Source organism: Callionymus lyra, chromosome 13 (genome assembly GCF_982586985.1).
Source record: "Callionymus lyra chromosome 13, fCalLyr1.hap1.1, whole genome shotgun sequence".
NCBI lineage: Eukaryota > Metazoa > Chordata > Actinopteri > Syngnathiformes > Callionymidae > Callionymus > Callionymus lyra.
This window is the reverse complement of record NC_141830.1, coordinates 26,133,480-26,146,518: the sequence shown is the minus strand read 5'-3', so window position 1 is coordinate 26,146,518 and position 13,039 is coordinate 26,133,480. Positions and strand designations below refer to the sequence as shown.

Below are 13,039 nucleotides of genomic sequence, written 5' to 3'. Positions count from 1 at the left end.
CAATGAAAAACCTAATAATTTAATATTTTTGAAGCCTTTTTAATTGAATTATGTAACAAAAAGTTATTTGATTTGATTTAATTTCCATATTTTTATATTCAATGCAAACGGGTATGAATTTGAAAATATTACTTTAAAAATTTTATTTTTTTATTTTGTATTTAGAACATCAATAAAAACTCCTTGAAATAATGCAATTATTAAAAAATTAAACTGACATTTAAAAAGTTAACTATAACGACACTGGATCAAGTCAAAGGAGCTTCTGTCTGAGAGGATCAAAGGTCAAACCTGTGGGGTCCATCAGGGTGTTGGCGGCCCCCCAGCGCTGGTACAGTGCCGCCAGCTCGTGGGGGGTGTAGTTCTTGAGAAAGCCCAGGATGTCGGGGGGCATGTCCGGCGTCTCCCCCGGCTTCACGTCTCCGTGTTGCTCCGTCAGCAGAGACGACAAGGAGTTCTGGTAGGACCTGTGGTCGAGTCCGGCCGGACCCGAGGACCCCCTGAACCCCTCGAGACCATTTTGGCTGGAGAGCATGAACCCCAGACCCTCCTGAGGCACCGAGTGTCGGTCCAGGGTCGGTGCCTGGGGCCGGGGCTGAGCGCTGGTCGCCCTCTCGGTGGCGGAGGACGACCCCGGGTCGGACTTGAAGCGAGGTCCCTCCACCGGCCGGGTCCTCTGGGTGGTGGGTCTGGAGGAGGATTGTGTGGCCGTGCTCTGCTTGTTCCTCTTCGGCGCCTCCATGGTGGCGCTCGGCGGCGGCCTCGTGCGTTGAACCCGCTTCCCTTGCGGCAGCGGCGGACACTCCTTACCCTCCAGCACCGGTGGCGGTCCGGTCCGTCTTCGGTCTTTGGGGCCCTTCAGGGAGCCTCTCAGGGCCCACTTAGGAGCCAGGTTTGAGTTGCTGCCGCTGATCCTGTGAGCGACCGTCTGGTGCATCCAGAGCACCTCGGGATAGTGGGTTGAGTGGGCGCAGAAGGAGCACTTGTGCTTGGGGAACTTCTGGAATGAGGTGGGCGCCGGGCCCCTGTAGCCCTCCGCCCGCACGCACAGGTCCACCGGGGTCAGGCCGGGGTCCGGAGGAGCCGAGGTCGGGGAGCTCTTCAGACCCTGGAGAAGAGCCTTCTTCAACTTGGGGAACCCACCAAAGGAGCCTCTGTCGGGACAGGGGTCGGGGGTCGGCCTGTCGTCTGTGGGATGTTGGACTCGGATGTGGGTCAGAAGGACCTGAGGGTCGGTGGTGACGAAGTCGCAGCGACTGCAGACGTGAGGCTTGTCGTCTGGAAACACAACGTGAAACACACGTCAACGTCACGTTACGAGGGTTTGATGCCAGAAAAATAAAATAATTCATGGATATATATCCATCTTTATTCTTACGTTACTATAACGTTGTTGTTTTTTTGGGTGGAGGGGCTTTCAAATTGTGTTTTTTATGGTTTAAATTTTTATAAAAAATGTGAGTAAAATAAAATGATTCATTTTTTATTGACATTTCCAGGCACTTGTTAATTTCTGTGTTGCGATGTCAAGCTCCAGCCTCTAGATGGCAGCAGTCGATACGCACTCCCCAGCCAAAGGAACAATGAAATCCTGTGAGATGACTGAGGATGAGAGGATACAGTGGACTCCAGCAGCTTTTAAAGCTTGTTTTTTTAGTTCTATTAATTAGTTCTAGAACAATATCAAGATGTCACTAAAATGAAGTGTCTCCGAGAATTGTTGGAAAAATGATGCAAGTTCATCAAAATAAAAGGTATACAATCGTATCCTGGGATTAGTGTTGCTACAGCTGTGAGGTTAGGACCAGTCGTCACGAAGACAAAAGAAGTGAACATCAGATGAATTTGTTACTTGAAATCTGGAAATTATTTATAATATAAATTTGGGAACTTTTTGTAATTGTCATTTCCTTTTAGTTAGAATAGATCAAGTTCAAGTATTGAAAAAAGTAACCTGCAGGAACCCGTATCCAAGTATCATGATATTGTATTAGTACCAGTATCAGAAATGTTCGATCAACACCCAGAACTACACAAGGTCAAGGATCAAATAGAAACCAACTATTTTATTTCCTGTTTCTTTCTGTTATTCATCTGTAGTTCATGTTTAAATATGAAAACAGTTGGTTTTGTTTTAGGACTTTTGTCATTTCATTGTGTAATTGTGTATTTATTTCCTCTAGAAAGATTTAGGGGACTATAAACAAATGTAAAAGCGAAAGAGAAAAATATATACAATACAATAACATAATAATTAAAATTGATTCAACTACCTGGTTTAATACTATATAGACTGTATAATAAAGTTTTATCTATCTATCTATCTAAACTGCCACTGTATAGAATTTGACCCCTTTTTATTTACTCGCCACTAAATCTTGTAATAGTAGTTCTGATTAAACGCCAGCAGGTGGCAGCATTGCCCGTTTTCTATTTCTCATCGTGTTCTCACAAAATACATTTTTACTTGACGGTCAAGACGTGGATAGTAATGTAAGTTACTATTTAAAAAATACATCCTTTCTATCAATATTTTTATTAATATAATGTATACAAACAAAATTATGAAAATTTAAATGTGAATAAATAGAGTTACATTTAATTTAATATATGATACTATTTTATATTTTTATCTTATCTTCTTGTGTATCGGACATTACATCATTTTTTGTTTGTTATTATTATTATTAATGTATTTATATTACAGTTGTTTATTGTTAGGTATAGGTTTTTAAATGTGAATAAATACAGTTACATTTCATTTAATATATTTATATATATACATTTATTAAATACATATTTTATCGTCACACACTTGTATCGGACATTAAGTAAGTAAGTAAGTAAGTCATTTGTATTTATATAGCACTTTTTAAGATCAGGGTCACAAAGCGCTTCAACAATCAAAACAATACTCAATAAAATATATATTTTAAAGGTGATGAGAATACTGAGAACAACACAGGAGTTCCAGAAAATCAAGGATAAGCCTGCACAAATTATTTTTTCGTTTGTTATTATTATTATAATTATTTATTTATTTTAAACAGTTTAATATTGTTAGATATAGATGTTTTTTTAAGCTAATTTCCACAGCATCTATTTATCCTTCATCAATAGCATTTTCTAGTCGATAAATCCAAAACATTTCATGATCTTTAATCTCGACTTTAAATGATAAAACAATAGTTTATTAGTCATCGTTTTATCACGCTGTTGTTTTTTAGTTGTTTTTTTTTAAATCAATGTTAATGTTCAAGTGAGTTCATTTCCACGTAGTTCACAATCTCGTCCACCAGATGGCAGAAATATCAAAACTCTGTGGATTGAACTCCTCTCACTCGTAAGTGATTAAACTGATAAATAGATTTTAAATCTTCAGTTCTCGTGTTGAATCCTAACAATCCTAAAAAGTTGAGACGGCTGCTGACGAGGCAGATAAGAGGAGCATCGTTCAGACACACACAAATATTTACACAGCAGGGTGAACCGGTGAACAATAGTAAGCAGCCATCTGTTTTGCATTCGGCTTCCTGTTGGCAATAGAACCAAAAGACACACACACGCACACACACACACGCAGCGGAACAGGCAGTTTAAAGGCTTTAAAGACCCTTTTTTTATATCACAAAATAATCTGATAACGACACTCGTGAAAGTCAGAGAATAAAAGAAGCAATAAAATGAATCGCCAATAAATGTATTTATACTAAGAGTCTATAACTTGGATGTTACTGTGACTATGTAGTTCATTTTAAATAGGTTTTATATTTGATCTTTCATTGTGACGTAGAGCAGGATTCATCTTTGGGTCGTTGCCGTCGACGACTGTTCACGCAGCACTGATCCTGCGGGAGTTTGTCCCGAGTGTTTGTGTCCAGGTGACTCTATAAATACTCGAACATCAGGCTGACTCGGAGTAAGACGAGTGGATCAGGAAGTGTCGCAGCATCAGGAGCCAGAGGTTGAGGAAAAGTCACGCTGACCACTGAAGGATTTGTATTATTATTGTTATTAAATTAAACTTAAAAGTCTTGAAACACAATCTTGTGTACACTTTCAAATTTATTAAATGTATTTATTTATTTATTTTTATCATCAGCTACTTCCAATTATTTATTGTACATACCACATTTTTTAAATGTTTTATTGTTTTATTTATTATTATTATTGAATTCGACTTTAAAGTCTTTATACACAACCTTGTGTTTACTTTCTATTTATTAAATTTAGTTGTTTTTGTAAGTAAGTAAGTAAGTAAGTAAGTAAGTAATATTTATTTATATAGCGCTTTTCGAGACCAGGGTCACAAAGCGCTTTAACAATCAAAACAATACTCAAAACAGTACATACTTCAAAGATCAAGACAACACCGAGAACAATACAGTCATCAGCTACTTCCAATTATTTATTGTACATTTTTTAAATGATTTATTGTTTTATTTATTATTATTATTGAATTCGACATTAAAGTCTTGATATCTTGTATGGATATATATCTTGTAGTCTTGATATCTTGTGTGTATATATATATATATATATATATATATATATATATATATATATATGTATATATATAGATAGATAGATATCTTCTTTTTTTTTTCTTTTTTCTTTTTTTCTGTAATGTTTTCGTTTTTTCACAGCTGTTCGTTTCATTTCGTCAAAATAACTTTTTGGGAAAATATATTTTGAGTATGTGTTCAAAATATGCGTGTTTTTTTAATGTTTTTTTTTCTTCATTCTTCTTAAACTACTTAAGAATTGATATACAATTACTACCTGTTTAACCTCAATGAAAAAATAAATGCCATGAATCAAGTATTCTTATTATATAATCAATCATTTTGGGGGTTTCATTTAGAAAACTAAATGGCAATAAAAATGATAAATAAACACAGGTTCTAATAAACCTAATAAGAAAGATAATATTGTACAAAATGATTTAAAAAATAATGGTTAGAAAAAGAAATGGTGCAAATAGAAATGCAAGAACTTCCTGGGGGTTTTTTTTGGACAGAAATAAATGAAATAATCTAATCAAATAAACTTAATTATTTAATCTTTTGGCGTCGATGGATGATAATAACAGTTTGTTTAAAAGTATATTGTTTAAAAAGTTTAAGTTACCAGTTTAGTTACAAAGGCTGTAGTGTCGTTATTCCGCCACACTAGGAAGTAATGTACCGAAATTTTCAAATATTTGATCTTTAGATTGTGTTTTTAAATCTTAATAGTGTAAAGAAATTAGGTAATAATCTCATTATTGCACATCATCAGTCATTTATTCATTTTCTACCACTTTATCCCTTAAGGGGGTCGAGGGGAGACTGGAGTCTATCCCAGTTTCATTGGGGCGAGAGGCAGGGGACACCCTGGACAGGATGCCAGTCTGTCTCAGCACACACAAAGACAGACAACCATTCACACACACACTCATACCTACGGACATTTTTTTCCAAAGTTCTCAATCAACCTCTGTATGTTTTTGGACTGTGGGAGGAAACCGGAGTGCCCGGAGTAAACCCACCCAACACGGGGAGAACATACATACTACACACAGAAAGGTCAAAAGTTGGCCTGGAACCGAATCAGCAGCCTTCCTGCTGTGAGGCGACCGTGCTAACCGCTGCACCACCGTTCGTCCATTATCAGTCATAAATGTACATTTGAGCAAGAAAATACAAATTATGAATAAAAATAAATCAATATTTTACATCATCATTTCAGATAATTGTAGTCGTTGATCAAGTTCTAGGCTTCAGAAGATCAGAAGAAGATCACTGACCCGTCACTGGTTCCCCTGAGTTTGCCGTTCCCATCTCAGACGCCTGATCCCTCAGCGTTGACGCCGGTGGGGAGTCTCCGTACCCCGGAGTGCTTGGTCTGCTTGGCGAGCCGGACTCCGGGTCGCTGGTGGACCCCCACTGCTCGTTCCTGGCCGCCCCCTCTTTGTCGCCCGCCGTCCTGCCGTCGTCCTTCCTGTGGACCCGCCGGTGCACCATCATCTGGTGGCGGCTGCGGAACACCTTCCCGCACTCGAAGCACTCGTTGCTCTTGGTCGGCGCCTGGCACTGGGACGCTCGCCGGCGGTCCTGGCGAGACGACGGCCGGTACTCCGAGTCGCTGAGGCTCTCGGGCGTGCGGTCGCCCTGGCTGCCCTGGCCAGAGCTGCCGCCCCGGCCTGACCCGCATCTCTCCTGGCCTTGGATCACATATTGACTGCTCTCCTTCTCAAAGACCACAGACGCTCCAGAAAGTTCCTCCTCCCTGAAACCTTTGTCCGAGTATTTGTGGCTGGTCTCCACGGGTTCCACGACTTTTCCTTTCGTCGCCAGGTGCCAGGCCTGGTAACTGCATAGTGGGTCAAGCTCAGGGATTCTTTTCCCAAGAAGCTTCTTCTCATTGTCCTCATCCTTCTCCGTGTTTGCGACAGGCCAAAGATTAAGGTAGTCCAGTAAACGTCTTTTAGCAGCGGGTGGGTCCTCGTTGTCTTGGGGTTGGACCTGGCTTTTGGATTTCCTCCCATTGTTGAGGTGGACTTTGTCGTGAGCCCTCAGACTCTCTTTACTGTGGAACAGGTTCCCACACTTGCAGCACGTCTGATACAGCCACGCGTTCGTGGCGACGGTCATGTCTGGATCCTGGGCTACGTCGTTGATGGTAACCGGCAGCTCGGCGTACTCCGCTTTCGTCCTCGACCTGGATCTGGTGTTGTGCGTTTTCATGTGGGATTTCAAGAACCAAGCTTCGCGGAACCGCCGGCCACAGATCCGGCAGCTGTGGTCGAGGATGCCGGCGTGTTTCTTCATGTGGGATTTGAGGAACCAGGCCTGGGAGAAGACCTGACCGCAAGTCTCGCAGGGGTAGGTTCCGTCGTTCAGGCTCGGATCGGGTTCCGCGACGGCCTCTTCCTTCGCGCTGGGTTCGTCCTCCGCGTCCGCCGTGATGTGGACCTTCTCAATATGGCTGAGCAGCTGGTCTTCCCGCTGCGCTTCGTACCCACAGAGGCGGCAACAGAACGGACGCTGGTCGCCGGTCGACTTCTCTCTTTTCATGCTCCTCGCGGGCGCTTTCCTCCGGTTCTCCTCGCCGCTGTCTCCTCCGATCATCCTGTTGCAAGCGGAGCTACTCTTGGTTGGACTCGTGCCTCCGTCCAGACCCTCGGACACCTTCATCTCCACCTCCTCCGCGCCTCCCTCGTCGTCCTCGTTGCTGTGGTAGGTGGAGAGCGTGCCAAGCTTGTGGCTGCGGATGTGAACTTTAAGGTTGCCCTTCTGAGAGGCCCGGTGGTCGCAGTAGGGACATTTGTACGGACGGACCCCTGTGTGTCGTCTCATGTGCTGCGACAACGAACTGAGGAAGGGGAAGCTGCGTCCGCAGATGTTGCAGTCGAACGTCTCCTGCATTTTGTCGTCTTCTCCATCGACTTCCTTGCCGTGTTTGGCTTTGTCGGCCGTCAGCTTCTGGCTCTCCACCTCCATCACCTCCACACTCTCACTAGAAGTCATCAGTTTACCTCAACTACTGCTATCTACACAGACACATCTAGAGACACCTCGGCAGCGACGGAGTCCAGTGAAACTATCGTTGCATCCGCAGTGGATAACAAAGCTGCTGTCCAGTCACCAGAAGCATCATCGGTCCATCATCACAGTGGTCACCACTCAATTGTCTCAACAAGGCGCTAGCATAGCATTTTCATTGTTGCTGCTGAGGTTTTAAATACTCGCTTTTTACTCCATATTCAAGACTTCACACAAGCCATGTCCACCTGGAATACAGGGAGGGGAGAAGGGGGTGGAGAAGACGGAAAGATTGTTAGCTATGCAGGAATATTTAGCTGTTATATTTAGAATCTGATGATAAGTATCACGATACAGGGACAACAATACGATATATTGCAAATATATAGATATATGTGTAGTATTGTCCAGTACTTGACTCTGGTGTTGCAGAATTAACAGACCACATGACTCTTGACAAAGTCGTATATGCTTTCATTTGTTTTCAAACCAAAATATGGCCAAAAATCAGCTTTAAAAGCTGCTGGACCCAATGCATCCTCTCGTCCTCAGTCATCAGCAGGATCTTGAGGGATTTCATTTTTCCTTTAGCTGCGGAGAACATAATGACTGCTGCCATCAAGAGGTCGGAAGGTATGTACTGTATCTGAGCTTTTATATTTTCCATGCAGTATTTCCTGTGTATTGCATTATTGAATGTATATACAGTATTTGATACATAGATAAACTTACGTATTTATATTTGATGCTTTTCTTCGTACTTTTTTTTTTACATTTTTATTTTTTATAAACTGGCTACATACAATAATTTATTTGAATAAAGTTGGTAGTAAAATAAAATGTAATACTTGTAAATATACAATATTTTATTTGAACAAAGTTGGCATTAAAATAAAATGTAACGCTTGGAAATAAACTATATTTTATTTGAATAAAATTGGTAGTCAAATAAAATGTAATACTTGTAAATATACAATATTTTACTTTATAAAGTAAGTAGTTTGGAGACGAAGTATGATTTTGTTGACTGACCACTCAGGTATGGCAGGAAGTGTTGATGTTGAGGTGCTAACTAACGTCCACTATAGAAGTAAAAATAACATCAGCCATTGATACGCTTACGTATATTAGATGTGTCGGCCATCTTGATCACATTTGAAAATATGGGAACCAGCCCTGGTCGTGCACACTTTGCACACTTGCATGTGTGAGAGGCTGGATGTTCCTGAGTCAACACTTTACTCGGGGGTGTGTGGGGGGCAAACGCGTTCGCGTCAGCAAAGATCAGCAGCGACTAAACCTCTCCACTCCCCACTCCAAAAGTGGCCTCACACACCCGCCTCAACCGACACCATCACATGTCAGGGATCTTAAAGTACACAACAGGAAGTGGCTCTTCAGACAGTTTCCTTTGGTTCAGAAAATGAAACTGCGTCGTGAAAAAAAACCCCTCAGGTTGTTTGTCAAGAGTATGTGCAACTACCTTCACGGACTAATATGATCCCGACAATGATTCCAAGCTTCCAGGAAGAGACCCTTGAAACATGAGCCTTGAAGATTATTACAGCTATTATATCAAGTGTCAAAGCCGGCAGAGTAATTCTGAATGAATAATTGATCTTAATCACACGAGTGTAATATAAAGCAATATAATCACGTCGCTTAATTAACAACCTTACTTTCTTATGTCTCCCCTTTTACCACGTGATCTTTCTCCATCGTAACTCTCGTCATCGAGGCAGAGAGACGGCAGAGATGTCGCTAACATTTTTGTTAATGTTTTTTTGAAAACACAAATTAAGTAAAAGTACAATTTAAACTGCTATTTAATTAAGTATTAGTTCTTACACCTGTGTGTTGTAGATGTATGTCAAGAATCTGTTGATACGATACGTAACTCGATACATAGTCAACGATACGATATATGGCGATACTGTGTAGTATCTTCTAGTACTTGACTCTGGTGTTGTGATAGTGTAGTAATAAGTATATTTGTGTATTATCGTTCAGTACTTGACTCTGGTGTTGTGATAGTGTCGTAACAAGGATATATTTGTAATATTGTTGAGTACTTGACTCTGGTGTTGTGATAGTGTAGTAACAAGGATATATGTGTAGTATTGTCCAGTACTTGACTCTGGTGTTGTGATGTGAAGTAACAAGTATATATGTGTAGTATTATCTAGTACTTGAATCTGGTGTTGTGATAGTGTAGTAACATCTATCACATCTCATCACTAGGATTAAAGGCGCCGACGAGGACGGCTGCCTCTTCCAGTAGCTCCGCAGCAATTTCTATAATTTTCTGTTTTTTATTAATTTTTTACTATAATTTTTTTAATGGATACTTTTGAACATGGAGAGAATCGTCTTGTTTACTCAAGGGAGGATCTACTGTCACTGAAGTCAATGGCACGGTCTGGAGATCGCCACGAGATCCCGATCGAACTTCAGCGCCGTTACAGAGGCTGTCGGGCAGGGAAGAGACTAAAGGCTAAGCTAACGGACAATCGGAGACGTCACAGACCAACGATCCCAACGATCACGATGGGGAACGTCAATTCACTGACGAATAAGATCGACGAGCTGTCTGCCCTCAACAACCAGCGGATCTACAGAGAGAGCAGCTTGTTGATCTTCACGGAGACGTGGCTCACTCAGCTGACTCCGGACTCACTCGTGGAGCTGCCTGGTTTCAGCACCATCAGAGCGGACAGAGACGCGCGCGCGTGTGGGAAGCGCAAAGGAGGAGGTCTGATCATGTACGTGAATAAACGCTGGTGTAGTCCGGGACACGTTACTGTGAAGAAAGTCTCGTGTTGTCAAGATTTAGAACTGTTGGCTGTCAGCATGCGTCCATATTATCTACCGCGTGAGTTCAGTCACGTGATCGCGCTGTGTGTCTACATTCCTCCGAGCGCTGCGGCTGCATCTGCCTGTGAGAAGATCCACACAATGACAGCTCGACTTCAGAATCAACATCCTGACACATTTATCATCATCTCTGGAGACTTTAATCATGCCAACCTGGACTCTACTCTGCCTACTTTCCATTAGGCTGTGGATTGTCCCACCAGGAATAACAGGACAATTGACCTTCTCTATTCCAACTTGAAGGACGCCTACAGAGCCAAACCTCTTCCTCCACTTGGAAGGTCCGATCACAACCTGGTCCACCTTCAGTCACAGTACATTCCTCTGGTGCAGAGACAGACTGTGACCACTAAGACAATCAGAAAGTGGACACCAGCTGTGGAGGATGCCATCCAGAGACTGCTTTGAAACAACAGACTGGGATGTGCTGCTGAGGTCTCATGGTGAGGACATCGAGGGACAGACACACTGTCTAAGAGATTATTTAAATTTCTGCTTGGACGTTGTCGCCCCTACTAAGACTGTCCGCTGTTACCCTAATAATAAACCGTGGGTAACAAAGGAGGTCAAGGATGTCCTTAACAGGAAGAAAGTGGCATTCAGGAGCAGGGACAGGGACGCCATGAGGTCAGCTCAGCAGGAGGTGAAGCGATGCTTGAGGGAGGCAAAGGACACCTACAGGAGGAGGTTGGAGGAGAAGCTGAGCCGAGAAGAAATAAGAGAGGTCTGGGATGGTGTTAAAACCATCACTGGATACAAGACCAAGGCCTCTCTGACTGCAGTGGACACGGTGGAGGAGGCAAATGGACTGAACAACTTTTTTGAGCAGGTCACCTCACCCTCACTGCTGCCCGCCTCAGGACCTGCCCCACCTTCTTGTGCCCCCCCCAGCTCCACACAACCACTTCCCAGCTTCACCTCACTCCAGGTACAGGATGTACTTCGGAGGATTCGTCCAGGGAAGGCTGCTGGTCCTGATAAGGTGTCTGCTCGACTGCTAAAGACCTGCGCTGCTGAACTAGCTGAGCCACTCCAGCATGTCTTCAACCTCAGTCTAGGGCTGGGGAAAGTACCAACTCTGTGGAAGACTTCCTGTATCGTTCCAGTCCCTAAAAAGATCCGACCGAGTGTGCTGAACGATTACAGACCAGTGGCACTGACTTCGCAGCTGATGAAGACACTGGAGCGGCTGGTCCTCAAACATCTCAGGCCACAAGTCCAGCACGCGCAAGACCCCCTGCAGTTTGCCTACCAGCCAGCAGTTGGTGTGGAAGATGCCATCCTTCACCTCCTGCATCGGACCTACTCCCACTTGGATAAAGGAAGCGGTTCAGTGAGAATCCTGTTCCTGGACTTTTCTAGTGCCTTTAACACCATCCAACCCACTCTTCTGCAGGACAAACTGACTAAGATGCATGTGGACCCTGGTCTGGTCTCCTGGATTACGGACTAGCTTACTGATCGACCACAGTATGTCAGGCTGAAGGACATCAAGTCTGACACTGTGGTGTGCAGTACAGGAGCACCTCAGGGGACAGTACTAGCCCCTCTCCTCTTCACCATCTACACTTCGGACTTCTGCTACAACTCAGAGCTGAGTCTCGTCCAGAAGTATGCTGACGACACTGCCATTGTTGGATGCATCAGGGACAACAGCGAAGACGAGTACAGGAGTCTGATACGTGACTTTGTGGACTGGAGTGAGAGGAACCACTTGCAGCTGAACACCTCAAAAACCAAGGAGCTGGTCTTGGACTTCGGGAGGTCCAGGACAAAGCCACGTCCAGTGTCCATCAGAGGCGACGAGGTGGAGATAGTGGACAACTATAAGTACCTCGGTGTGTGGGTGGACAGTAAACTGGACTGGTCCTGCAACACAGATCATGTATATAAGAAGGTTCAGAGTAGACTGCACTTTCTGAGGAGGCTTTGATCATTTAACATCTGCAAGAAGCTCCTCTGCATGTTCTACCAGTCTGTGGTGGCCAGTGTCCTGTTCTATGCTGTGGTGTGTTGGGGTGGAAATGTGTCCAAGAGGAGTGTCAACAGGTTGGACAGGTTGATCAGGAGGGCTGGCTCTGTGGTTGGAATGAAGCTGGACTCACTGGTGACAGTTGCTGAGAGGAGATCATTGAACAAACTACTGTCCATCATGGATGATGACAGTCATCCTCTGAGCACTGTCATCAGTGAAGCAGAATGAGTGCACGAATGCTCCTACCCAGGTGCAAAACAAATAGACTCAGGGACTCATTCATCCCTCGGGCTATTCAATTGTACAATTCTGAGTTTGGGGGCAGGAGTGGAGTGAGAGTATCTGGATGTTCTTTGTATCCTTTGTCTTTGTTGTTTTTCTTTCCTTGACCTATGTTCTTTGTCTTTGTCTTTAGACTTAGATTGTGTCATCTTGTTCTTCCTCTTTATGTTCTTCTTCTTATTTTATTTTTTATGTATTATTTTTTATTGTTTATGAAAAATTGCTGGCTATTGGTAAAAAACAATTTCCCAAAGGAGACCTCCTAAGGGATCAATAAAGTTTTACCTTACCTTACCTTACCTTAACAAGTATATATGTGTAGTATTGTCCAGTACTTGACTCTGGTGTTTTGATAATGTAGGTCTATAGGCGCTATAAAAAT

General features: G+C 43.1%; 1 protein-coding gene across 4 annotated transcripts in view; it reads right to left on the bottom strand.

Moving 5' to 3' along the window:
• Positions 1–13,039, bottom strand: part of znf516 (zinc finger protein 516) — a 71,639-nt gene that overhangs the window by 29,876 nt on the left and 28,724 nt on the right. For all 4 annotated transcript variants that reach the window (XM_087805594.1, XM_087805593.1, XM_087805596.1 and 1 more), the window contains 2 exons: positions 5,789–7,774; positions 292–1,278 (listed from right to left, as the gene is read on the bottom strand). In XM_087805594.1, the coding sequence (XP_087661720.1) occupies positions 292–1,278; positions 5,789–7,511 (2,710 nt within the window). In that variant the 5' untranslated portion in view covers positions 7,512–7,774. The remainder of the gene's footprint in view (positions 1–291; positions 1,279–5,788; positions 7,775–13,039) is intronic.